This window comes from Fusarium graminearum, chromosome 3 (assembly GCF_000240135.3).
Source record: "Fusarium graminearum PH-1 chromosome 3, whole genome shotgun sequence".
Taxonomy (NCBI): domain Eukaryota; kingdom Fungi; phylum Ascomycota; class Sordariomycetes; order Hypocreales; family Nectriaceae; genus Fusarium; species Fusarium graminearum.
Genome location: NC_026476.1, coordinates 2,100,128 through 2,123,067, shown reverse-complemented (window position 1 = coordinate 2,123,067; position 22,940 = coordinate 2,100,128). Strand labels below are relative to the sequence as shown.

The window sequence follows — 22,940 nt, the reverse complement described above, 5'->3', positions numbered from 1 at the left end:
ACTCAGAGCCGCTTCTCTCCGAGATCAAGAAATACTCTGAAACTTGGACTTTGCTTCTTTCCGCTCGTCATACTTCCACCATAGCTTTGTCTTTATTTTTCGACGTTATGTTCTGATATATATCATCAGTCGTGTGAATCATGTCGGATCCTGAGCCACCTACGCAGCCGAGTCTGCCATGGCGCATAGCCTCTGTGGCTGTCATGGGCGCAGTTGGCGGACTTTCAAGAGGGTTTATGAATGGGTTCAACAACCTTGAAGTGACAGGACTCGACGGACTATTGGGTGTTCTTGATCGTCGGAGAAATGAAGGACGTGAGCGTGGGTTGCTCACTGTGTGTAATCACGTTGCAGTGTGAGAGCAAAACGGCTTTTGTCCATTATAATGAGTTTGGTGGCTAACCACGGTCATCTCTAAATAGACTTGATGATCCTCTTATATGGGGGGCAATTCTACCACTACGTTACTTCTTCGATGCAGTCAATATGAGGTGGGGCCTCGGCGCTCACGATATATGTTTCAAGAACAAGTAGGTTGCAAATTGTTATATTCAAGGCCGAGCACTGGCTGACAAGGAACAATAGGTTCACATCCACATTCTTCAGCCTCGGACAAGTCCTTCCCACACACAGATTATGGTATTCCCAATATGGCGGCTTATATCAGCCGACTATGGCACAAGCTATCAAACTGCTTTCTGGTCCATCACCAGCGTCGTGGTCAACAGCTTCAGACTCTCCGTTATCTGCCACTCCTCCTTCAACACAACCTCCACCTGTACCTCAACCGCTCCTCTTCTCAACAAACGGCGTCGATCAGATCCCGGCGCCATCTGCATACCGAGATTACCGTAACGCTTGGGTCCACGTCTTCCCTGAAGCTTGTTGTCACCAGAGCCCAGACAGTGGATTGCGCTACTTCAAATGGGGCGTGTCTCGGCTGATTCTAGAGTCTGATCCTGCCCCCGAATTCATCCCCATGTTCGTTCATGGTACTCAACAAATAATGGCCGAAGACAGAGGATGGCCGAGATGGGCGCCACGCGTGGGAAAGACAGTGAGGATAGTGATAGGCGAACCAACGGATGTTGATCAAGTCTTTGGCCACCAACGGGCTGCATGGCGCAAGCTCGTCGCAAAAGGGGATCCGGAGTTGCTCCGAAACAGCCCAGAAGCTGCTGAATTAAGAATATCGGTGGCAAAGAGAGTGAGAGACGAAGTCGAAAAGCTGAGAGAAGGTTTAGGGTTTCCAGCGGAGCAGAGTCAAGCACCGGCCTTGGCAGAGACATGGGCCAGGGACCCTCTCGAGACAAAGTTCAGGAGTCCTGTTGACGGGAGTCTTGTAAATAGACATGGTCCTAAAAAATAAAGCTTTGGGCCCAAAGCGCAAAAACCATGGATTTCGCTTATGTAGAATGATAGGCTCGGGAACGAACGGGGGCCGTTCAACAAGACAAGCCCCTTTAACTACCGTGGCATTAGTTGTTGCCGACATAAAAACAACAAATGACAAAATCCATGACAGCGGATATGCCGCTGCCCCCAAAACCTGATATCTTTCTGCTCCCCGTCTAGCTCATATTGACCACAAACTCCATTGTGCTTGCAAAATGCCACACGATATTCCCATGTTTTTTCGTTAAAGATACTGTATTACAAAAACAAACAGTCCAATCCAAAGAGGTTTGACATATGTCTTTGATGGTGGGCTGGAGCATGCCAACGCCAGTCGTAGAGCACTTAGTACGTATCGAAGGCTTGGCTTGGAACTGCTTGAGGGTATGCGCGGGCCTGCGATTGGAGGTTCTGCTGCTGAGGGTGCACCAGCAGGTCGTTAAACCAAGCGTGCTGAAGGGCATCGTGGGCACTGATCCTCAATTCCGGTCGAAGCTGAAGCATCCTTTGTAACAGGTCTATGCCGGTTGGATCGATCGTCTGGAGGATATTTCGGAGATCCTGAGTAGCATACATATGGAAGGTTGGCTTATACTCGGGGAATTGGGTAATGCCAGGCCAGGTACGCTCTGTCGGCGTTCCCATGATACGGAAGATGCGAACGATCTGGTCTTCGTTGGTGGTTCCAGGGAATAATGGCCGCCCCGTAAACATCTCAGCCATGATGCAGCCCGCTGACCATATATCGATGCTGGTGTTGTATGTACGGCTGCCGAGCAGGACATCGGGGGCGCGATACCAGAGAGTGACGACTTCATTCGAGAATGTGTTGACAGGAATACCAAATGCGCGGGCAAGACCAAAATCTCCAAGCTTCAGGATACCCTTGTTGTTGATCAGCAGATTCTGGGGCTTGAGATCACGGTGGAGAACGCGGTTCTGGTGGCAAAAGTCGATACCCTTGAGGAGCTGGTACATGAATGACTTGATGGTAGTTGGTTTAAGAGCACCGCGCTCGCCATTTGTATCCATGTACCTCTTCAGATCGCCATCCATGTACTCGAAGACGAGCATGAGCTTATTCTCGGTATGGATAACATCATGTAGCCCAACAATGTTCTCGTGCTTGAGTTCCTTCATAAGGGAGATTTCTCGAATGGCGGTCGACGGGGTGCCTTCTTCAGAGTCGAGATGTATTTCCTTGAGCGCCACAAGCTCGCCAGTCTGCCTGTTGCGGCCCTTGAAGACAGTGGCATAAGTTCCCTCTCCCAGCTTCTCGAGCTGCTGGAACGAGCTGGGGTGTCGTTTTCCGTCCATGGTGGATATGTAGGTGGACGTTTGTTAGATCTATCAACGAGACTGAGACGACAGGTGTAGAAAATCGAATGAGGATGGCGTGTCGTCGATGCAGGGTTGCGAGGACTCAAAGATTTGGTTTCGGATCTGGATTTGGTTCTGGTTCTGGCGAGGTTGTAATCGAGCAAGATTCAAGAGGACAAAAAATGGGAGTCTCTTTGATTGTCGATATACTGGTGGTGACTGAGTCAGAAAAGAAAAACGAAACTGCTCCCTGGTCTTGGAATGTCGCCCTTGTCGGATGTCGTCGCTTTTCAGTGTCGCAGGCAGCTTCAGGTCGGAGATGGGTCGAGTAATTGTTCCAAAGCCGATAAATGAATGGAATGCTTCCCTCCTCTGTATGGTTCTTGTTGCCGCCCAATAGAGGGGAATGAATGGCCCAGTCTCAATGTGTTGAGAAGGAGGGGATCGACAGAAACGGACCAGCTTCTGACCAGCGATAACAGTGCGCTCAACGTGAAAGGGTAACTAGCGGGTGTCAATTGGCCATAGCGTGTCACGGGTCACAGCTAGCGTCGTCATATCAGGTGCACCAGCACCTGGCTATGGGGGTTCTAGACACCCCCACCTACCAGATAAGGTATCTATCTACGTGCCGGGCTGTAAATTAGGAGCTCCCTGCTAGGTTCTCAGGGAGTAGGACCCCCATGAATAGAAGGGGTAGGTACCGGGGTAGGTGGTTTGTCTGAGGCGAGTATCAGTATACCAGTGTTGTTGAGGAGGACTAGGTATCATAGATACTTGCTACTCACTTAATTTGTCTTTCTTCCTTTTATCACATCCATCACTTTTGTCTGTCGAAATCTATCTTTCTTGAGTTTGTACAAACATTCCGCGACTTTACGTGCTACACTACTTTTAATCACGTTAAACCTCGAATATTCGCTTCCCGTCTCGTCTCGTCATTTCCCTTGTTGCTTAGACTTGCACTCTCGAATGCTCGTACCTCCTCACTCTTCTTCCACTACAAGGCGCCGTGACATGCACATAACAGAAAAACTCGCCTCTGCATCCTTTTTCGTATAAACACGCCGCTGAGGTCCTTCCAAACACAACAATGAGACCTGTCTTGCCTACGAACCATCCTCTCAACACCCGGACTCCAGATCGGCCAGATAGTTTGGTACGCGGTTCTACAACAGTCCCTACTACGTGCTTCATTACCACCGAGGCAGACCTCGACACTCGTCGAGATCGATCCCGCCCGCGGTTTCGCCAACAGAGCGACCGGCGCAAGTGTAGTCGCAACTCGCGCTGCCCATCAACCCCGCGTCAGCGACGTTCGCCTCCACGTACCGCCAACAAGCCTGCGTCCCCTGCTTCTGAATCGGACGAGTCGGAGGATCTGTCCGTTGGACAAGACCCCTTCCATTTGCTATCTCAGCCAGGTACTCCATCTTTGATCGGTCTCTCGCATTCTGGGTCCGTCATTAGCATGTCTTCGCAAGGTTTCTCACTCGCAGGACCCTCTATAGATGCTCAAAGTGATTTAGGACATGGTCATGCATCTCTATCTGTGTCAGACTTGGCGTATAATGACGAAACCGATCAAAACACGATACCTCAATTTATCATGCCCAGCTTGACGGTTCCTCGACGCCGCCCCTTTTCCGAGGTGGGCAAATCACTAGGCAAACTGAAAATCATGGTAGCTGGACAAAGTGGTAAGTGATGATTTGCAAAAATAGATGCGGCCAAAATTCCTAATTTTACACAGGTATTGGCAAAACTTCACTTATCAAAACCTTGGCTGAACGTTGCGAGCATATCGTACACATGGACCCAATAGAGGATCGCAACGCAGTCCATGCTACCGAGACATACGCCAGTTCTCGTCCGCAACCATGGTGGCGATCGGATTCAGAACTCACTGTAACAACACGGAAACGACTCTCGGCTACTGGCGATGTCCTAGATAGAAACGTATGTTTCGTCGAAAGCCCAGGTCACCAACATGGCACCTCTGTACGTAACCTTCACAACAAATTGCCGTTATCGCATGCTAATAACATCACAGGGACCCTGGCGTGACCTTCATTACGTCGAGTCGCATTTGTCATCCCTCATGAACAAACCCATGGCTGACTCAGATCTCTTTACTCTTGTAAACTCTGGCGGCGAGCCAGTTGTGGACACTTTGCTCTACCTCATCCCCCATAGTGGTAAGTTCATTCGTCACGATCGGATGGACCTCACTGACGTGTTTCAGGACTTGGACAAGAAGATGCAGAGTATATCAAACGTGCTCAACGCATGACAAATGTCATCCCAATTCTTGCAAGGGCTGATGAGCTCGACTCGGAAAAGATTATGCATATCAAGCAACAAGTTGCCAAGTATCTAGTCGACAAGGAAGTCGATTTCTTCTCCTTCGAAGGCCCCAGAGCCTCAAAAGAGTCGGAGTGCGTGTACGCCGTCTCTACAGAATCCCGGCCAGACCATGACACTATGGATGCCAGTGTCCTCATGAACTCCGATTATATCGCGCCGCTTGTTCCGACCGATCTGAACCGATTGGTTGATCACATTTTCTCCCTGGATGGCAGCGCTCGACTACGCCATTCCGTAGCTATCAAATGTATCAAGTGGCGTCGTGATCATGGCGACAGCTTGCTGCAAAACGCCCTGTCGAGCGGGGTCTTGGTACCGCGATCTATTCCCGGAAGGGCGCTGAGACTGAGCTCATTCAGACGGACTCCAAGTTGGGACCGATTGGAACTCTACAACTGGGCAAACAACCTACGCCAGAGTCTCGAATCAGAGAGGCTCTACCACCTCATGGAAGAGAGGGCTATCTCAAATGCTGCTGCGCGAGAGTCAAGCCTTGTTCATGTCCCCAAAACTCACAAAAAGGCTCGTTCTAAGAAACGAAAGGAACCAACGCCTACCCATCAGGATCCCTTGGGCCTACTGGATATAGGAGGAACACTTAAACAGAAAGGCATGCTCGCATTAGAAATGGTCAGCAGTGTTGGTCTGGTTGGTCTGGTTGCCTCTAAAATTGTGCACACCGGGTTGTCCGACGGGATGTGCTCTGTTATGGAATCAAGCAGAGGTGGCTTTGAAGTCGGTCGGTTGAGCATGATTCTGTCCTTCTAGAGGACGAGAGGCAGTCTTTTTGTTATCCAAAAGACAAGCGCGCTGGTTATGTACGACTCACAACTATATGACAACCTATCTAAAAGGCCCAGCAAGGACACGGCTGGGAACGTATGGACGATGTACAGTTAGAAGATACCCATGAATATATACCTAATCATTTATTTCTCAAACGTGTCTGGCTATAATCATATCGTAACCTAGGATACAGTACAAAAGGTGGAGGCTATGCCACTGTCCTTTATGTCTCTTTGACGAAGTAGATGAAACAATATGAGAGTTTAGATGGCTGTATCGAGCTCGTATATATGTGTGCCTCCCGGTAGACATGACAGAAATATCTTAAAGATCGTGCCTAGAACGGCGTTTGTTTTCTGGAGGTGGAAAACCAAGTGCAGTCATGGCCGCCTTGAGATCAGGCATATCATCTGCTGTTCTCGCCACCTGCACCCAACGTATAGTTCCATCACGGTCGACAGCAAACGCTCCGCTTGTCTGCCATCGTGAGCCGCTCTCTGTTGGTCTGTTCCATATGCCCTCATTCTTGCCGAGGCTGAATACGTTCCACATTGTGAAGGGGTTCACTGCATGCCATGTCGATGAAATACCCAGGCCCCATTTGGCATACAGATCTCGCTGCTCGTCGATCACCATGTCAACGTTCCAAGTACCACCGACTTGAGGCAGCCAATTGTCTGTGGCTTCTTCCGATGAGTGGGAGACAGCAATACAGTGGACATTTGGGACCTTGCCCGAGAGGTCGGTAAGAGATCTGAAGGTTTTCTCAGCAACTTGAGAAGAAGGTTAGCAGCAAGGCCCTGGTTAAATGGATAGGTCGGATTAGTTACAAGGGCATCCACAGTGGCGGAGGAACACTACTAGTGTAGGCCTTCCATCTGGTAAACGGAGATATTGAGACCACGGCGCTTTAGATCCGACTTCCACTGTAGGACCAACCTCCTTGGTGACGGGTGTCTTCCATGAGTCGAGTTCCTTCCAGAAGCCAGTGTTTGCGTCTGCATCGCCAGTTGCACTGGCACCGGTAGTGTTTTGGGCCATTTTATGAGAGTATGTTTCTTATATAAAGAGCGAAGTAGTCAAGGGTGCTTTCAGGTCTGTGTATGTATTTTTGAGCTGCGGGCACCTCGTGATGCTAATAAAGGGATATACGGATGCTTGTAAGTGCTACCGCGCCAATGACATAATACACTCCCGCTATTTATCTCACTACCGATAATGACCGACGAGACAAAACAGACAACATAATAGAACTTCATGGTGGTTTCATCTATTAAATTACTACATAGTGTATTAATACTTAGAATATCATTTTCTCACAAAGAAAGCCAATCTTGAATTTCTCGTCGATAAACCAAGTGATTAGATAAGCTTCTTAGGGTATGCTGCAGAAGTGTCGACCCTCACTGTCTAGGGTAATTATTTATGTGTACTAGTTGTATCTTTACTAGTCTTGTCTGTAGCATGAAACCAAGATTGTTCACGTACCCACGATATCGAGACATTCTGGTTGTCATTTAAGAGATCTATTTTCTTACTTAATCTAGAGAACTTTGACCATCAAAAGGACTATCATGCGAGAAATCGTCACCCTGCAGCTGGGTCAGCTCAGTAATTATACAGCCACTCACTTTTGGAATGCCCAGGTATTCAACTATTCGATACCAAAGCTTGATGTGCTGCAGCTAACTAGATCAGGAATCTTACTTTACATACTCCAGTGATGAGAAATCTCTTATCGATCACAACGTTCACTGGCGCGCTGGTTTAGGTGCTGATGGCTCAGAAACCTTTCTTCCACGAACTGTCATATACGACCTCAAAGGCGGCTTTGGCTCGTTGCGCAAGATCAACGCACTCTATGAGGCCGAGTCAGAGTCGGCGCCGGAGGCATTATGGTAAGTATCCGAGTTGCGACCAAGCTCGCAGTCTTCCAATATGTTGCTGACTCCTCTCCAGGTCAGGTCAATCAGTTGTGCACAAGCAGACGCCTATCACCCCCAGCGAATACCAGCAGAGTCTGGATGCAGGCAGTGAACCTGCACAGCTGACAACTTCAAATGTGCGATACTGGTCTGATTTCTCCCGAGTCTACTTTCATCCAAAGTCGTTGAATCAGCTGTACGACTTTGAGCTCAACTCGACCACTATGCCCTTTGAGCGATTCTCCATGGGAACAGAGCTCTTTTCCATGCTCGACAGGGAACACGACCTTGCGGACCGGGACTTCAGACCCTTTGCAGAAGAATGTGATCGAATGCAGGGGATACAAGTATTTACTACCATTGACGATGCCTGGGGTGGCTTCACATCTTCATACCTTGAGTCCCTGAGGGATGACTTTCCAAAGACAACGATTTGGACATGGGGCCTTCAAAGCCCCTTACTCGATATTTCTCGAGCCAAGCGTCAGCTTCGTCTTGTAAATACAGCTCACAGCATCGAACAACTCTGCACGCAATCCACCACAGTCGTTCCTCTGGCCCTGCCTGAAGAGGACATGACAACTTCAGTATCCATGGATCGCCGCTCGCCCTGGCACACATCTGCTCTCATGGCGGCCGCGATCGAGACAGCCACTCTGCCTTCACGTCTCACACAGGGATCTTCAGAACAGGCAGGATCGCTAGATGTGCTGGCCGAGAGTCTAAACGTCAACGGCAACCAGCCCCTGGCGAGCATGCGCATGTCTCTAGCGCCCGCAAAAGACTCGCCAGAAGATAGCCGTATTAACGTTGATTTCTTTCAAGTAGGAAGAGTTTGGAGCAGACAGCACGTTGCTAGGCTCGATACTCACAAGCACGTTTTTGGTGAAATCTTGTCTTACCGAGACCTTGATCCTCTGGGGCACGATAATGAGAATGGTCATCTTGCTCCCGGGGAACGTCCTATAATAGGGAACTCGATCGTACGAAAGTATGTCTATTTTATTCAATATGTGTTGGGTTAATGAATGGATGCTGACAGTAAACTAGGTACGACTCGGCTCTTAGATTCCCTCTGCTGGACGCCTACCCTCAGATTTACCCCCAGCTAGCAGGCAATTCCGACGCCAGCCTACAGACTACACTTTCGACCAACAGCTCCATAGTGCAACGTATCAGAACTTTACGGACAGAATCTGCCCGTCTCGTGCCGGTCAATGAGAGGGAGGACCTCGGCAATGGCCTGGCAGATCTGGCGGATGCCTATCAGGAGGGCTGGTTCAGTGGCAGTGACGAGGACGACGATGATTTATAGGAGTGGAAATAGTTAATCGAGAACGACACATCTACAATAGTCGCAATGGCTGGTCACTGAATTGAGAATTGAACAAGACTTGAAGCGAAATTCGGGGGCTCATTACGCCCCCTAAACGTTGTATTAATCTAGCAAGGCCACGTTCCTAAATACAGATGAAATGTGAAATTGATGCAGGATTACAGCTTCAAGAGCATGGTATCGAGGCAGCTCCTAACCTTGGTTATGTTGCAGAGAACAACATGCGTGTCGCTTTTGTCAGCTGCCTTTCCGCAAGTTACGGGCGCCTCTGCTGATATTAATATAGATTATTCAATCTTCCATTCGTTGCAATGCCACCAGCAATGCGTTGGTAGATCAGGATGCGACTGCCAACTTACCAAGTTGATGCAGTTCAGTCCAGATGAAGAGGTACTTTTTTTTATGTCTTTAAGTTAGTGTGGTAGTTGGTCAAAGACCAGTCGTGCAGCCGCTTGTGGACTTGCCGGTTCTTGATATGTTGTGCAAATTGCACATCCAGGTAAATGTCCAAGTCTTTCGAGTCGGCCATCTCATGGCATACCCGAGGAATGGAAATATTCTCAGCCTGCAGCTGCAATCGAGGATTGTTGCCTCTTTGCAGGGGGTGGTGTTTCCTAAAAATGGCATTAGTACGCTGCGTCAAGTCGGAGGAGGTGCCGTTCGGAGCAGGGCAACGTCGCCAGCAATGGGAGTTCGCGTGGTGATGCATAAATACCTCAGGGGGTCCGCGTTTCTTGTTGTTTGCTGCGCCTTTAGCGGCAGACTTTTTCTGGGGCTTCTTTTCGCCGTCCTCGAATACGTCGTCTGGTAGGTTGAAGCTATTGCAAGGTCAGCAAGCCATGGTGTGCTGGCGTCTGGAATATCTGTGCAGGACTCACTTTCGGACGTGCTGAATACCAATAGACACAACATCCTTCAAATCATCCTTGTACTTTTGCCAAGAAGTGCATAGTTCCTTGAATTCCTCGACTTGATAAGACAAATCAAGTGATTTGGCGCCTGTAAAGTCTGTGTTAGCTACTTTCGATTTGTCGTAGAGCCACCGCAACAACGTCGGGCACAGTACTTACCAGCAGCTAGCTCTAGGCCAATGTAATGTGTGGTCGTGTAAACATTGATCGCACCGCTTACCGCAGGTGTTTCCGAAGGTTTGGTATCACTGGATGTCTCAGGGTTGAAAGGCTCAGCAGTGATGGGACCGTTGTCTTCTGTAGTTTTGGATTTGACAGTCAATCCATTCTCACCATTTTCAGCCTTGATGGATTTGCCGTCCTCCCCGTCCTCAGTCTTGATCGGCAATTCGGCTACCGCAGGCTCGATCTTGATAGTGGTAGGTTCCGTGGCATCTTCCTTAGACAAGAAGTCAAGGCTACCTTCCTGCACAGCTTCGATTTCCTTTTCGTTCTGACATCGATGCTGTCTCTCATAACCCTTGTTGAAGGGGTGAGCCAGAGCAATGGACTGGTGCTGCTCGAGCTTCTGCACCAACATCCGGACCTTGGACTCGACGTAGCCGGACCAAATTGTGTGGGACTCCTTAGTTTTCGCAGCTGAGATCACGGAGATGTAGTATTTGTAACCGGCCGTGAAGAAGGAATGCTTGGCGAAGAGATCGCTCCAAGGGCGCATACCAACCATGATGCTTTCAGAGATCTGGAGAGCTCGTTTAAGTTCTCGATTGATGATTGTCATTGACGAACGGGTAATGTTGAAGGTGGCGCACATGGAAGGATAAGCTGGAGTGATGACTGGCATTAGATGAAACGTGTCGCCCTTGTATAACTGAGTAAAGTGAGATTAGCAGGCTGTTCCTCAGCTGGCAGGGGAATCACACATACCTTGGGATTCCAGACACGAACGGGCAGAGGACCGCCCTCAATTGGCTTAAGAAGAACAGGTTGCGGCCAGCGCCACTGGCTAATAACCAGGAAAAACTTGTTGACGATGACTGCTGGTGTAGCCTTGGGATAAAGTTGGCAGACGCGCGCAACAAGCATGGCCCATGCCACACCACCAGGAAAGCCCATGATGTTGGCATAAACAGCGCGACGTTGCGCCCATAGTTTGATCGCTCGTAGAGCATTCTTGAAAGTGCTCTGCTCTGGTACCAGCGTGAGAATCTCGTCCGTTACTCGCGTGCCGTTGAGAGATCGCAGCTCTGCTTCATCCAGTCCGCGCAACAAGCCAGAGTCTTTGAGATCCTTGAAGTCCGGTGCCAATTGTTTTTGAATGATCCTGGAGAAAATCAAATCGATACTGATGCCGAAGTACTCAAACTTGATAATGGGTACAAAAGCGTCAGTCACAACAGCCATGTCGGTGATGGCGTCCTTGGGAGCCATCGACACTAGCAAATCGGGAAAGTATTTGAAATAGTCCTCCCGAGTTACGTATCTGGGTGCGACGATAAGTGTATCAATATCGGAACCGGGACCATAAACACCAAGTCGGTAACTGCCGTATGTGAAGACTCTGCCTCTCGCATTTCGGACAAGAACTTCGTTCTTGGGTTCTTTCTCTTCGGCGACTCGACGGACGAACGCATCGCAAATGATTTGAATCGAGGCTAGGACTTCTTCTCTGTACAGAATGTATTAGTCGATGATCGCGACGCGATCGAGATGCATTCACTAACCTTTTGGCTGTCTCAGCCGGGCTCTCAAATGTCTTTTGTCGTTTAAGCTCTTCCAGGAGAGCGTCAGACTGACGCAGTTCTGCTTCAGTTGGAAGCTGAACAGAAATTGGAGGCGTGACGCCGAAAGCCTGATCAGATGCCATGGCTCTGCTGGGACAAGCACTTTGATGAATGATGTGTAATTGGAAATCGGAATGAGAAAACGATTAAGGAGCGACAATGGTTGGAGGGAAGCCTGATCCCAAGCCAAGTGCGGGCGATCGAGCGAGGATTGAAACAACGGAGGCCAGTTCGGTGGAATATGGCCAGCTCGGTTTTTGGAGGACTGACTGCACTGCAGCAGCTTTCAAGCCTCTCCAAGGGTAGCGCAAGGGAGAGGCTGGTTCTGAGAGGGCGATTGAGGTTCGGTACGAAGAAGAATATAGGCGATGGTCGGTTCTCAAGGGTAAATAATAAGATCGAAGTAATACCGCGTGTTGTCGCTGTGTGATGAAAGAAGGTCGTTTTTCTGTTTAAGTTTTTTTTTGGGTAATGAAAGAGTGTTTCTGGCTGGTAGGCCGTATGTACCTACCTTAGTAAGTGCCTACAATAAGGCACACGAGGCTGCACAAACGCGATGGATGGTCCCCGCCGACAACCTGCAGGCATGTGTGGGCAATGAACGGGCGTGCCTGTGTTAGTAGGTACCTTGTACCTGGATTGACTCTGTATCTCTTAATTGTCACTGGCTTGTTTAAGTATTTACGGAGTGCGGATACAATAGCACCAATTGCTTGGACCCTCGCCTGTTGCAGTACCGATCCGCTGCTGCTTCAAACGAGGGGGGGGGGGGGGGTTGAATCATTGCTTTGTATCCCTTAGCTGGCACTGAACACAATCAGAGTCAAAAGCTCAATAAACAAACAGCCTTCTAATCTCGAGGCTGGGGTTATTCAAGGTTACGCATGTGCATGTGCATGTGTGGGCATGTACGGGTACGCATCACGCAAAAGTATGGGGAGTTGAAATATTCAATTATCAGGGAAAAGCCGCCTGGGGACCCAACAGGGACAGAGGGACTGCATGTGCAGCGAGTCCTCCACTGAAACCCGCTACAGTATTTGTATTTGAGATGGTACAATTACTAAGACAGGCAACTAGAGTATTGCCTTGAGGAATCCAACTAGAAATGAATAAAGGCAACTACTAACTAAGGCAGGTCTCTAGATATACGAGCAACCTAAACTTCAATGTTAGCACACCCAAACATACAACTCTCATTCTTCTGGATTCCGAACCCAGCCGCCTCAGTCCCCTGCCCTGCCCTGTATTGCCCTGCCTTCCTTCCCAATGACGTTGGCACAATGGAACAGAGGCACGTCTGCCCGCACTAGCGGGACCCCCTTACAGGCAATACACTGGACTTATACAGCCACAGCTAGCCCCTTGTCAGGCATGTTAGTGATCGAGCGTGTCTCGAATTCACTCAACGGGGTTCGAATATGCACAAACCGGTACATTGTACCCACATCCAGCCCACGGTCCTGCCATGGCCTTGCTGCCCTGCCACTTGATGACACTAAAATTCAACGCGAACGCGGTACGAACTTTAAAGGGCATTTATTTGCTACAGTGCCTGCCTACCTTGGGTACCTAGATAGTCAGTCTAGTCAGTTAGACGATCCAATACGTTGATTGACGACACGACTTTACTATACTATATTTCACTTCAACCTCAAGGGCACAAAAAACGTCCATCGCCAGGGAGACTGACAATATTGCTAACGCTCAAATTTCCACGCACGCTTCCAACACTTGACCTGCCTCGACTTGTTCTTTTTAAAATCTCGCCGTTACACATCTGTTCGTCGACATACGCTATCTAATCTGCGAGCTCTGACTCTGCGCACCATGCCACCATCGGCAAAGAGAGCCTCTAGGGCTCGTCGCGAACCGCGTAAAGCCGCGACTGCGACCACAGCTACTTCACCACCGGTCGAAATCGAAGAGTCCTCGCCCAGTCGTCCAGCAAAACGTCGCAAGAAGGTATATAATGCCACTGTTCCCTTCCGTTCGCGCCCATGCCCATGCCCGCATCCGCTGATTTTGACTGGTCTTGTCTCTTCAGGTTTTAGAAGACGAAGAACCCCCCGCGCCCAACGACGATCAACTGGTATCGCAAATCACGCAACACCTTCGCAGCCAGGATGTGCAAGCTAGCAAAGATCACTCAAATGTCATCCACGAGGCCAAAGGCGACGGCGTCAAGGCCTACGCCAAAGTCGCTGCTCAAGATTGGACATTCTACATCACAAAACTCAATGTCAATATCGGCCGAGCTCCCGAAACTTCGCACAACTCGCAGCCTACCGGCTCAGAAGAGGATGAATCCCATATTCACATCGACCTGGGTCCCAGCAAGATGGTATCGCGGGAGCATGCTACAATCTCTTTCGATTCCAAGGATGAGAAATGGTTTCTTCGTGTCAAAGGTCGTAATGGTGCCAAGGTGGACAGCCAGCCCGTCAAGGCCGGCCAGTCGCACCCTCTCACCAGCGGCGAGGTTATCGAGATTGGAAATGTCGAGATGATGTTCGTCCTGCCATCCGAGATCACTCCTCTGACCGTCCACCCCGTCTATCTGCAACGCGCCGGCGTTAGCACAGATACCCCACAGTCCCGGGCATCACGCCGGCAGCCTCTCATTGCGCCGGCACCCCCTGAATATAAGCGACCCGGAACACCGCCATCGACTCAGAATGTCGTCAAGTCACCGGCCACAAGTACACCAGCTGTCATGGTTGGCGCCAATGGTGTTGATCTGAGCCAGGATGAGAACCAGCACATTAAACCACAATACAGCTATGCTCAAATGATAACGCAGGCTATCTTGAACGCGCCTGATGGAAAGCTCAACTTGAATGGTATCTACAACTACATCATGAGCACATATGCGTACTATCGTCATCAGCAAGCTGCTGGGTGGCAGGTAAGTTGCGCTACATGTCTACAACCCCTGCTCAACTGCTCACATCTTACAGAACTCAATCAGACACAATCTCTCGCTCAACAAGTCATTTGACAAAGTCGCTCGGTCGACGGATGAGCCTGGAAAAGGCATGAAGTGGCAGATTGTCCCTGAAGCCAGGGAGGAGATGGTGCGGAATGCCTATCGTGTCGGGCGCGGCGGTCATCGTGGATCATCCGCCCCATCATCTCCAAATCAACTTGCCTACATCACACATGGCCCAAGGGACATGGCATCAAGAGAACCCCCCTCGGCTCGTAAGCGACGGGGCTCACCCCCTGCTTCACCACCCCCGAAACCCTCCTTACTCATTGCCCAGTCAACGCCTGACCGGTCCTTTGGCAGGAGTGCGACAATGACAATCGACGGAAGCCCTTTACCTCGCCCAAGAAAGACGCCAGCCAGGGACTCATCGTTCTCAGGGTACAATCCACAATCCCCTACCTTGACTTCATCATATCTTCAAGAAGACGGAGGATCATTTGTGACACCGGCTCCTCCTAGGATGCATCCCAAGCTCGCACCACCGAGCACAGCTCAACGACCAAGCCAGCACATGCCTACCAGTTCACCAGCGCCTTTCTGGAAGTACGCAGATATTGGCAGTACGCCATTGAAATCTCGCGGGGGCTATGACATAAGTCCTACCAAAGCTGGGGGTGTCCTGCCCCCCCAGAGCAGCAGTCCGCCGCGTGGAGATAAGTCTCCTTTGAGCAGCCCATCTCGACCTCAAAAGTCAAGTCCACAACCCCTCGCTGAACCAACGGAGGCCGAGGAAGAACAAGGGTTTGATCTGACAAAGTAAGTAATCTGTTTGTCATGTTGGGTGATGTATCACTGACATAATGCTTCAGGGGATTCCAGAGTATCGGTTCGTACCATGCACCGGTTGGTGGAGGTGCCTCTATTTTGCAAGGCCACACATAGGCCGCCCCTCTTGATCTGGTGTTAATGTTGTCGGTGGGCAGGGTCTTGGCCGGTGATTTTATATTTTTTTCGCCAGCTTGTGGGCGCACATGATGTTAGCGTGCAGAGAATGTTGATGACAGTAATGAATGCAATGCCTCGAGGCTTTTGGTTGCCCGGTATAAAAGTACTTTGATTTGAAATGCGAGTATGCGTACCATTTGGGGATTTGAACTGCAATGAACGAAATGTGAACCAAAGGGTTGGAAGTGTGAACACAGTATATAAGAGTGAAGATGGTCTGGCCAGTGGCCAACAGCAAAGCCATGGATAGATATATGTACAATTTTTTTGAGAACGCGCCTTTTGATGCAAATACGTGTATACGCGCCGCCGTGCGTCCGACCATATCACCAACCATACCAAACCCATGTTAAGGGGCCTTTTCTATGACCCAGCTATCCAGTAAAAACCATATAAATATAATGGAATCCCATGCTTTTCCGGCCGTCTACATTTACACAATAGTGAGCCAAAATCTCAACCATATACCAACATTATTTTTTTTACTTTGTTAAATGTCAGCTTATCGCGCCCCAGCCTGGCCGCGTCGCTTAGGGTTGCCACGGCCGGTACGCTTCTTTGACTGCCCATGTTCACCACCCTCGATGAACTTTATCAGCTCGTCGATGCTGCGAGCGTCAACTTGCGAGCCGGGACCAGCGTGGCTAGGCACGACGCCGCTAGGAACGCCGGGGTTAGAGGCATTGGTGTTGAATCGGATTCCAGTACGGAGTCGTCGAGCAGCAACATCCTTGGCGTTCTTGGCGATGTTCACAGCGTTCTGAGTGAGCTGCTCGAGCCAGCTTTCGGCCTCCTTGGTGTTCTTATCATCAGGTCCGAGCTCAGCAAGGAAGACGTTGTAGGACTCGCGCATACGACCCACAGCAGCCTTGGAATCGCGATCCAAAGCAAGAGCCTGGGCAAGCTGGAAAAGCAGAGTGGCAGTGTTGACAGACTGCTTGCCGAAAACAGACTCACATACACGCAGAGACTCCTCAAACCAGAGTCGAGACTCGTGGTATGCCTTGAGGTGCTGAAGCATTACAGCAGCATTGTTGAGTGTCGTGATGGTGTCTGGGTGGTCAGGACCGTAGATGATCTTCCACATCTTGAGAGCATGCTTGGAGTACACGAGGGCACCCTTGCTATCGCCAATTTGGTGGAGGAACAAGCTCAAGTTGAGGTAGTTGAGAAGGGTCTCAGCCGAGTCGACGCCCACAGTTCTCTCAGATACAATGATGGCCTTGCGGGCAAGGTCAACAGCAGCCTCCTTCTCATCAAGCTGGTAGTACAACATGGACAAGCTGTTGTATACACGAGCAACCTCGGGATGCAGGATGCCGTAGATCTGCTCATGTAAAGAAAGGGACTCGAGAAGGAGCTCCTGACCAAGCTTCTTCTGGTTCTGCATAAGGGAGATGCGGCCAGCCTCAAGAGCCTCTTCGGCAAGGGAGCTGCGAGGGCAAGAGTCCTTGATCAAAGGAACCAGGTCGACAATGTCGTCAGGGCTGAAGGTGTGGACGTTGGCAGTGGTCACTGTCTCGGGAGGAGAAGTCTCGCGGGCCTTGTTCTTCTTCTTCTTCTTGCTGGTACCAGATTCTCCATTGGCCTGGCCATTGACGGGAATCTTCTCGGTCTTCGCCGGTGTGGTAGCGGCAGCGGCAGCAGCAGCCTCATCAGCAGTGAAAGCGTAGTCCTTGGCCTGGACCTGGATGCCGAGCTTTAAGGATACCTCACGAAGGAGCTGAACGGGGCGAACTGTGTTGTACCACTCTTCGTCGAGCTCGTATCGGAATCGCTGGAGAATCTGCTCCTCAATGTTTTCCTGCAGGCTCTCAGGTGTAACCTTTTCAAACGACCAATCGGCATCAGCGTAGAGGCTGCGAACGTCGGAGTCAAGCTCAGCAGCAGGCTTGTCGTTGAACTTGTGTCCGAGCAGACAGTTGAGAAGGTGAGACACAGCAGCAGGGATTGCAGGAACAGGTAGATGGCGGAGGTAGGCACCAGAAATATGCTTGAACGCTCGAGAAACCATGTCCTGGACACAAATCTCGCGGAGGCATCGCAGCCGACCATCGTTGGAGAGCTCGGCGACCTTGCCCAGGTATCTCACGTTGATACCGCGCTTGTGCAACAATCGGCTCAACGATTGGCCGTCCATAGGGAAGCTGATCTCGGATTCAGAAAGCTCCTTAAGCAAGTCAGGGATGACCTGTTCGCGGAGGTAGGTACCAGCTGCCCTAACTTCTTCTTCGTCGGCTGCGAATTCAGCCTTCTCTTCATCAGTCTGAGGCACCTGTCCACTGAATGCGTCAGGGTTAAGAGCGAACTTGAAGTCCGCAAGGTTAGGCTGGTACTCCTCCTCCTTTGAAGCCTCACCCTCTTCAGTCTTCTCTCCTTCCTCAGTCTTCTCTCCTTCCTCAGTCTTCTCTCCTTCCTCAGTCTTCTCTCCTTCCTCAGTCTTCTCGCCTTCCTCGGGCTTCTTCTCTTGCTCTGCCTTCTCACCATCCTTCTCTTTCTTCTCCTCAGCACGACGAGCAACATTCTCATCTACCCACTGTTTCAACTTGTATCGTGAAAAGGAGTCAACAAGCTCGGGTCGGAGAACAGTCATGCGGTGGGGATAGGCATCGCCGTCCTCAGGAAGACCGTCTTCATCAAGCCAAGCAATATCCAAGGGGCTAATGCGGTACAAGTCCAGAACGTACTTACGGGCGTCTGTGCCGAGTAAGCCCTTGGTCTCTACACTAGCCTCCAAGTCGAATCGCTTGCCGTCCTTGTCCCAAACGGGGTGCTTCTTCACCTTCAGAGCCTTGGACAATTGAGCAAAACCTGGGGCAAATCTCTCATCGGCAGCGACAGTGTCCTTGCCGTCTACGGCGCCATAATCGATCTGGTTCTCACCAGGCTCTCGTTGCTTGAAGATTCCAGGAACGATGCTTTGTCCAACAATTCGACTTCCCATGTAATCAACAACGACGGTAGCAGGGGTAAACAGTCCCTCAATGTCCAATTGGTTGACAAGCTTCACACCAGCAACGTCCTTACCGGTAGCAACACGGGCAGCCTCATCACCACCCTCAGAGGTGAAGGTACCGACACCGTCAGCACCAAAAGAGAAAAAGATGTTGTTGTAGACAAAGATCTGAGCATCTCTGCATTCGGTAGGGTTCAAGGGTGCGATCTCGCCACGCGCGACCATGACAGCGCCTCGAGTGGCAGCCTCATTGTAGTCAGCAAACAGCTTGGAAATGAGTCGCTCGCGGAAGACACGATCTTGAACAGACTCGCGTGGAAGCTCCTTGGCCGATTGGAACTCTTCGTTCCAGTCCCTCAGAGTATCGGTGTTTTCGACACCGTTAAGGAGGTAGGTCTCCTGAGATCGTGCAGGGTCGGGCAGATGTGTGCAAAGCGACGAGTTAGGAGACGGAACGACCCAGGGAGCAGCAGGAGTAGCATTGGTGATTTGGAAAGTGGCGAGGGGGTCTTTTTGGTTGTTGTAATCCTGAAGCTTGGTGAAGGACTCGGCGAAAGTAGGGGAGACAAGCTCGATTAGCCTCAACAAAGAGTGTGCAGACTGGCCCTTGGGGGCTGGACGAGGGAAAGGGTCGAATTTGGCATTAGACGATTTGTTGACATAGAAGCCCGATACGTGGGAAGTGACCTGGTACTGTTCGCCTTCGTTGGTAGACACAACAAGGTAAAGCAGATGGCCACGCTGTCGCAGATGAGGTGGAGGGGGGTTCCAAGATGACAAGGAGATCTGCTTTACTGTCTTGGGGGCGGGCTCGGAAACAGGAGGGATCAGCCCGGTAAGCGAAGGCACAGCTTGGAAGTCGTAGTCCTTAACAGGTGACTCCTCAGAGGACTCTTCTTCTTTGTTGTCGCTGCTCTGAGCCTCAGCGGTCACAGTCTCGAAGAGAGAAAGTCCGGGAAGAAGACCCTGGGCAGTATCGCATCGATCTCCGGAAGCGCCGATAAGTTCCCGAATGCGGATAAAGTGAATGCGAGCCTCCTTCTCGGTGTAAGGATCCTCAACAATGTGGAATTCGGGTGTGGTGCCAAGTTCAGGAATTTCAGCGAGGGGGATGAAGTCGTTAATCTTCTCGCCATTGAATTCGAGGTGAAAGCAAGTGTACTGGAATGCCGATGGAAGGTCAATGATCGATTGTCGGATTTCGTGGACCTGTTCTTGAGAAGAAACCTGAGTTTGGTGAGTATGAGGTTTATTGACGTGGGGTGGTATAAGTCAATGACAAACCATGATCTGCATCTTGCTAGCATTGGCATCAGGCAAGACAATGGTAAGGTTTATTAAGGCTGTCAGATAGTTAGACACCCATGCCATTTCATCTGAGTCGCTAATCGGAGGGGCAATAGTAGCTACCTTCGGCCCCAACGTCGACATCTTGGGCTTCGGCCTCCATATTGGTCTCGGGTTCCTCGGACGCAGCAGCTGTGAGACATATTAGCTCAGTGTTACAAAACAGAAGCAGGAACAAAAGTCAAAAGACAAAATAAAGACTGTGTGCCCTCCAAGTCAAAGCTAAAATAGACGTTTTGAATAACGGAGTCGACGTTGTCGATGACCCTGGACTTTCCAGCTCTGACAAGGGCGGTCTAGCTTCACAAATTCAGTAATTTATACGTACCGGGCGCCTGAGCGGGAGGAGTAGTCTCCGAAGCCATATTGACAGTATGGAGATTTCCAAAAACAATTCAAGAGCAAAAGAAAAGTAAATAGTGAGGGGGAAGACCAGGCATGGGATGGGATATGCACTGGAGGGGGAAGACAATCAATTGAACAACGTTCTTCGAAGGTGGGATGTAGGTCGTGACGGAGGGGAGATTGAAAAAAAATTGGACGGGTTGTGGTGCGGTGCGGTGCGGCGGCAATGGTCCGGCATTGAGGCTTCAGCCCGGACTTGCCAAAGGTGTGCGGGCATGGAAGTAGCCGGGCGGCGTTCAAAACGCGACCTACAGCAACGGTACATCAGCCCTCTGTGAATCTGAGCGGTTAAACGAGGTACAGTTTGAGTATTGAGCTCCTCCAGCATCTAACCCCACCGAAGCCGGCCCTCCCCAGAATGTTCGACGGCTACGCTAAGCCAAACGTGGGAATATGTAAACAAGACCCAGCCTTTCTTCGTCCTACCAGCAATATCAAGCATGCATCTGCGATGCCCCGTTTCCTTGCATCTTGATCGCACTCTCAGTTTTTTACGTATACGCGATCATGCGGAATCATTCTTGAATATCTTTACTGTTTTTGTTTCTTTATAACATCTCTACTCGGGTATTTGCTTTATTTTGTACGGAGCCACTTGTATATGATGAGCGAACAACAACATACATTACCATCTCCATCCGCACATCGTCTCATGACGGGTGGAGGCAAGCGATGCAAAGACACACAGATATGGACTGCTGCAAGATGTCAACGGTTATTACGGCAGCTTGAGTGTCGTTTAGTATCCCTGAGGAAACTTGTTAATGAGGCACGTCAACCACAAACATCCCACACGAAGCGAACAAACATCAGCCAAGAACCCGCGAAGCACTCAAAGCGAGCGCGACAGACTTATGGAAGACGCCGATCGACTCCAGTTCCAGTCAAACCAGCCGAATCGCCCACATCAACTCCACCACGATCATTACGCACCCTGGGTAGCATGAAGATTGAACGTACGCCCTCACGAGTTGGGCGAATTGACTTCACGACGCCAGCACTATGCAGCCTTGACCTGCAAGATCAGAATCTACATTCTTTGTCTGAATGTTCCAAGCCAAAAGCGACTGGTGCCGCATCACTATTCGCAGAATTACAGTCGCTCCGCCGGATCGTTCCCGACAGTCAATACCGCATCTACGAAATAATATTTAGTTGGCTAAGTGGCTTACTGGGTTCAACGGAACCACTTGGCCAGTCGGCGCACCCAAAATCGCTTTTAGGAATGTGCCTTCGCAAGGTTCCGGATGCTTTGGCCGTGATAGAAGACTGGGATCGACAGACCGCAGCAATGGAAGGGAAGTCATTGAAGTGGGAATCATCTAAAGCATCGATAGAGCTTTACGAGCAACTCGAAAGTTTCGGGAGCACAAACATTGGCTGGAAATCACTCAAACTAGTTGTTCGTGCACACGCTATTTCTCTGTTGACAACGGCTGTCGTAGAAGGTCTTTTTGAGCCCCCCTTTGTACGATTGTTGGCTGATCTTTGCATCAGCCTGGAGTGTAGGGCTGAAGCAGCGCGACTTGTCTCAAGCCTGAAGCTCCCCTTGACTGTACCCTGCGGTTCGGCAAGTACACTGTTGGAGAGTAGTGCAGTCCAGCCTCTAGGGGCTATCCTAAAAAGCTTACACGGCCAAGGAACAATCGGCCCATCTTGGTATTGCCTTTCAACCCTCATCAAGGACAAGAAACTCCCGCCGAGTTGGCTCACGTCTCGGGCGTTTCAGTCAGTATGGACAAGAGGAATCGAGATTTTACTGCACAGAAGAACACCTGTGGCCCCGGTCATCGATTTCATGTGTACAGCCATTGACCAGCTTCTACTAGAAGACGGAAAAGCGTTGAAAACGGAAGAACCCTCAGAGGATGAGACTCTAACGAATGTGTTGGCTGCAGTGGCAGCAGCGATATGGACCCTAGGCACTGAGATGAATGACAACGAGCCTTGGAAACTACACTCGGTTCGACGCTTGTTATTCACACTCGAGTCTTGTGCACTTCAGCAAGAAACGCATCTTGGCACCACTCGAAACAGAGGTCTTCTCATTGTCGTTTTAGCTCGGTTCCTGGCTGCCGGTATGATCGACAAAAATGTCGTCAGTTCAACGACGAAAAACCATGCGATTTATGACTGTCTGAAACTCCTGACAGTTAGAAACGGGACCCCCACACAAACACAATACCGACAGACACTTTTGCTGGCTTGCTCTGTCGCGCAGTACCGGGGGCAAGCGTGTCATCTGCCATGCCACGACATCTTATCTGAGATTCGTACGTTATTCAACGAACTAGGGCTTCCAACTTGGTTTCAGAACGGTTTAGTGTCTGATGGGGCTTTTGTTCTGGCGCAGAGAACGAGGGATCTCCGAGATGTTGCTTTCGCGGAGAGGCTTCCTACTGCTGGCAAGGGAACCCTAGACACAAGCACGATATTCTCGGGCTGGTGTTGGGAGGAAGGAATCGGCGAAT

The 22,940-nt window shown here is 50.3% G+C and overlaps 10 protein-coding genes across 10 annotated transcripts; 6 read left to right on the top strand and 4 right to left on the bottom strand.

Annotated features, from left to right (window-relative positions):
- Positions 1-100: 100 nt before the first annotated feature.
- FGSG_05394 (uncharacterized protein) lies at positions 101-1,369 on the top strand (the record flags this gene model as incomplete). The annotated part of the gene is made up of 3 exons (XM_011325620.1): positions 101-355; positions 423-530; positions 586-1,369. Exons 1-3 carry the CDS (start codon positions 141-143, stop codon positions 1,367-1,369), a joined length of 1,107 nt encoding a protein of 368 aa, XP_011323922.1. The 5' UTR covers positions 101-140.
- A 371-nt stretch (positions 1,370-1,740) lies between these two features.
- FGSG_05393 (negative regulator of the PHO system) lies at positions 1,741-2,712 on the bottom strand (the record flags this gene model as incomplete). The annotated part of the gene is made up of 1 exon (XM_011325619.1): positions 1,741-2,712. One exon carries the CDS (start codon positions 2,710-2,712, stop codon positions 1,741-1,743), a length of 972 nt encoding a protein of 323 aa, XP_011323921.1.
- Positions 2,713-3,808: 1,096 nt separating this feature from the next.
- Positions 3,809-5,850, top strand: FGSG_05392 (uncharacterized protein; the record flags this gene model as incomplete). Its single annotated transcript, XM_011325618.1, has 4 exons — positions 3,809-4,415; positions 4,469-4,674; positions 4,769-4,913; positions 4,961-5,850. 4 exons carry the CDS (start codon positions 3,809-3,811, stop codon positions 5,848-5,850), a joined length of 1,848 nt encoding a protein of 615 aa, XP_011323920.1.
- Positions 5,851-6,192: 342 nt separating this feature from the next.
- On the bottom strand, positions 6,193-6,909 carry FGSG_05391 (uncharacterized protein; the record flags this gene model as incomplete). The annotated part of the gene is made up of 2 exons (XM_011325617.1): positions 6,193-6,641; positions 6,699-6,909. 2 exons carry the CDS (start codon positions 6,907-6,909, stop codon positions 6,193-6,195), a joined length of 660 nt encoding a protein of 219 aa, XP_011323919.1.
- Positions 6,910-7,442: 533 nt separating this feature from the next.
- FGSG_05390 (uncharacterized protein) lies at positions 7,443-9,108 on the top strand (the record flags this gene model as incomplete). The annotated part of the gene is made up of 4 exons (XM_011325616.1): positions 7,443-7,470; positions 7,562-7,766; positions 7,828-8,784; positions 8,844-9,108. 4 exons carry the CDS (start codon positions 7,443-7,445, stop codon positions 9,106-9,108), a joined length of 1,455 nt encoding a protein of 484 aa, XP_011323918.1.
- A 494-nt stretch (positions 9,109-9,602) lies between these two features.
- Positions 9,603-12,047, bottom strand: FGSG_05389 (Poly(A) polymerase pla1). The gene is made up of 6 exons (XM_011325615.1): positions 11,765-12,047; positions 10,968-11,709; positions 10,200-10,911; positions 10,008-10,128; positions 9,845-9,947; positions 9,603-9,743 (listed from the first exon to the last, which is right to left on the bottom strand). Exons 1-6 carry the CDS (start codon positions 11,905-11,907, stop codon positions 9,690-9,692), a joined length of 1,875 nt encoding a protein of 624 aa, XP_011323917.1. The 5' UTR covers positions 11,908-12,047; the 3' UTR covers positions 9,603-9,689.
- Positions 12,048-13,093: 1,046 nt separating this feature from the next.
- On the top strand, positions 13,094-13,438 carry FGSG_12727 (uncharacterized protein; the record flags this gene model as incomplete). The annotated part of the gene is made up of 1 exon (XM_011325614.1): positions 13,094-13,438. The coding sequence occupies one exon, from the start codon at positions 13,094-13,096 to the stop codon at positions 13,436-13,438; it is 345 nt and encodes a 114-aa protein (XP_011323916.1).
- A 216-nt stretch (positions 13,439-13,654) lies between these two features.
- FGSG_05388 (uncharacterized protein) lies at positions 13,655-15,698 on the top strand (the record flags this gene model as incomplete). The annotated part of the gene is made up of 4 exons (XM_011325613.1): positions 13,655-13,789; positions 13,872-14,732; positions 14,785-15,572; positions 15,626-15,698. The coding sequence occupies 4 exons, from the start codon at positions 13,655-13,657 to the stop codon at positions 15,696-15,698; spliced, it is 1,857 nt and encodes a 618-aa protein (XP_011323915.1).
- Positions 15,699-16,263: 565 nt separating this feature from the next.
- On the bottom strand, positions 16,264-20,429 carry FGSG_05387 (uncharacterized protein; the record flags this gene model as incomplete). The annotated part of the gene is made up of 4 exons (XM_011325612.1): positions 16,264-19,944; positions 20,002-20,060; positions 20,128-20,196; positions 20,393-20,429. 4 exons carry the CDS (start codon positions 20,427-20,429, stop codon positions 16,264-16,266), a joined length of 3,846 nt encoding a protein of 1,281 aa, XP_011323914.1.
- A 1,265-nt stretch (positions 20,430-21,694) lies between these two features.
- Positions 21,695-22,800, top strand: FGSG_05386 (uncharacterized protein; the record flags this gene model as incomplete). Its single annotated transcript, XM_011325611.1, has 2 exons — positions 21,695-22,742; positions 22,784-22,800. 2 exons carry the CDS (start codon positions 21,695-21,697, stop codon positions 22,798-22,800), a joined length of 1,065 nt encoding a protein of 354 aa, XP_011323913.1.
- Between the last annotated feature and the right edge of the window lie 140 nt (positions 22,801-22,940).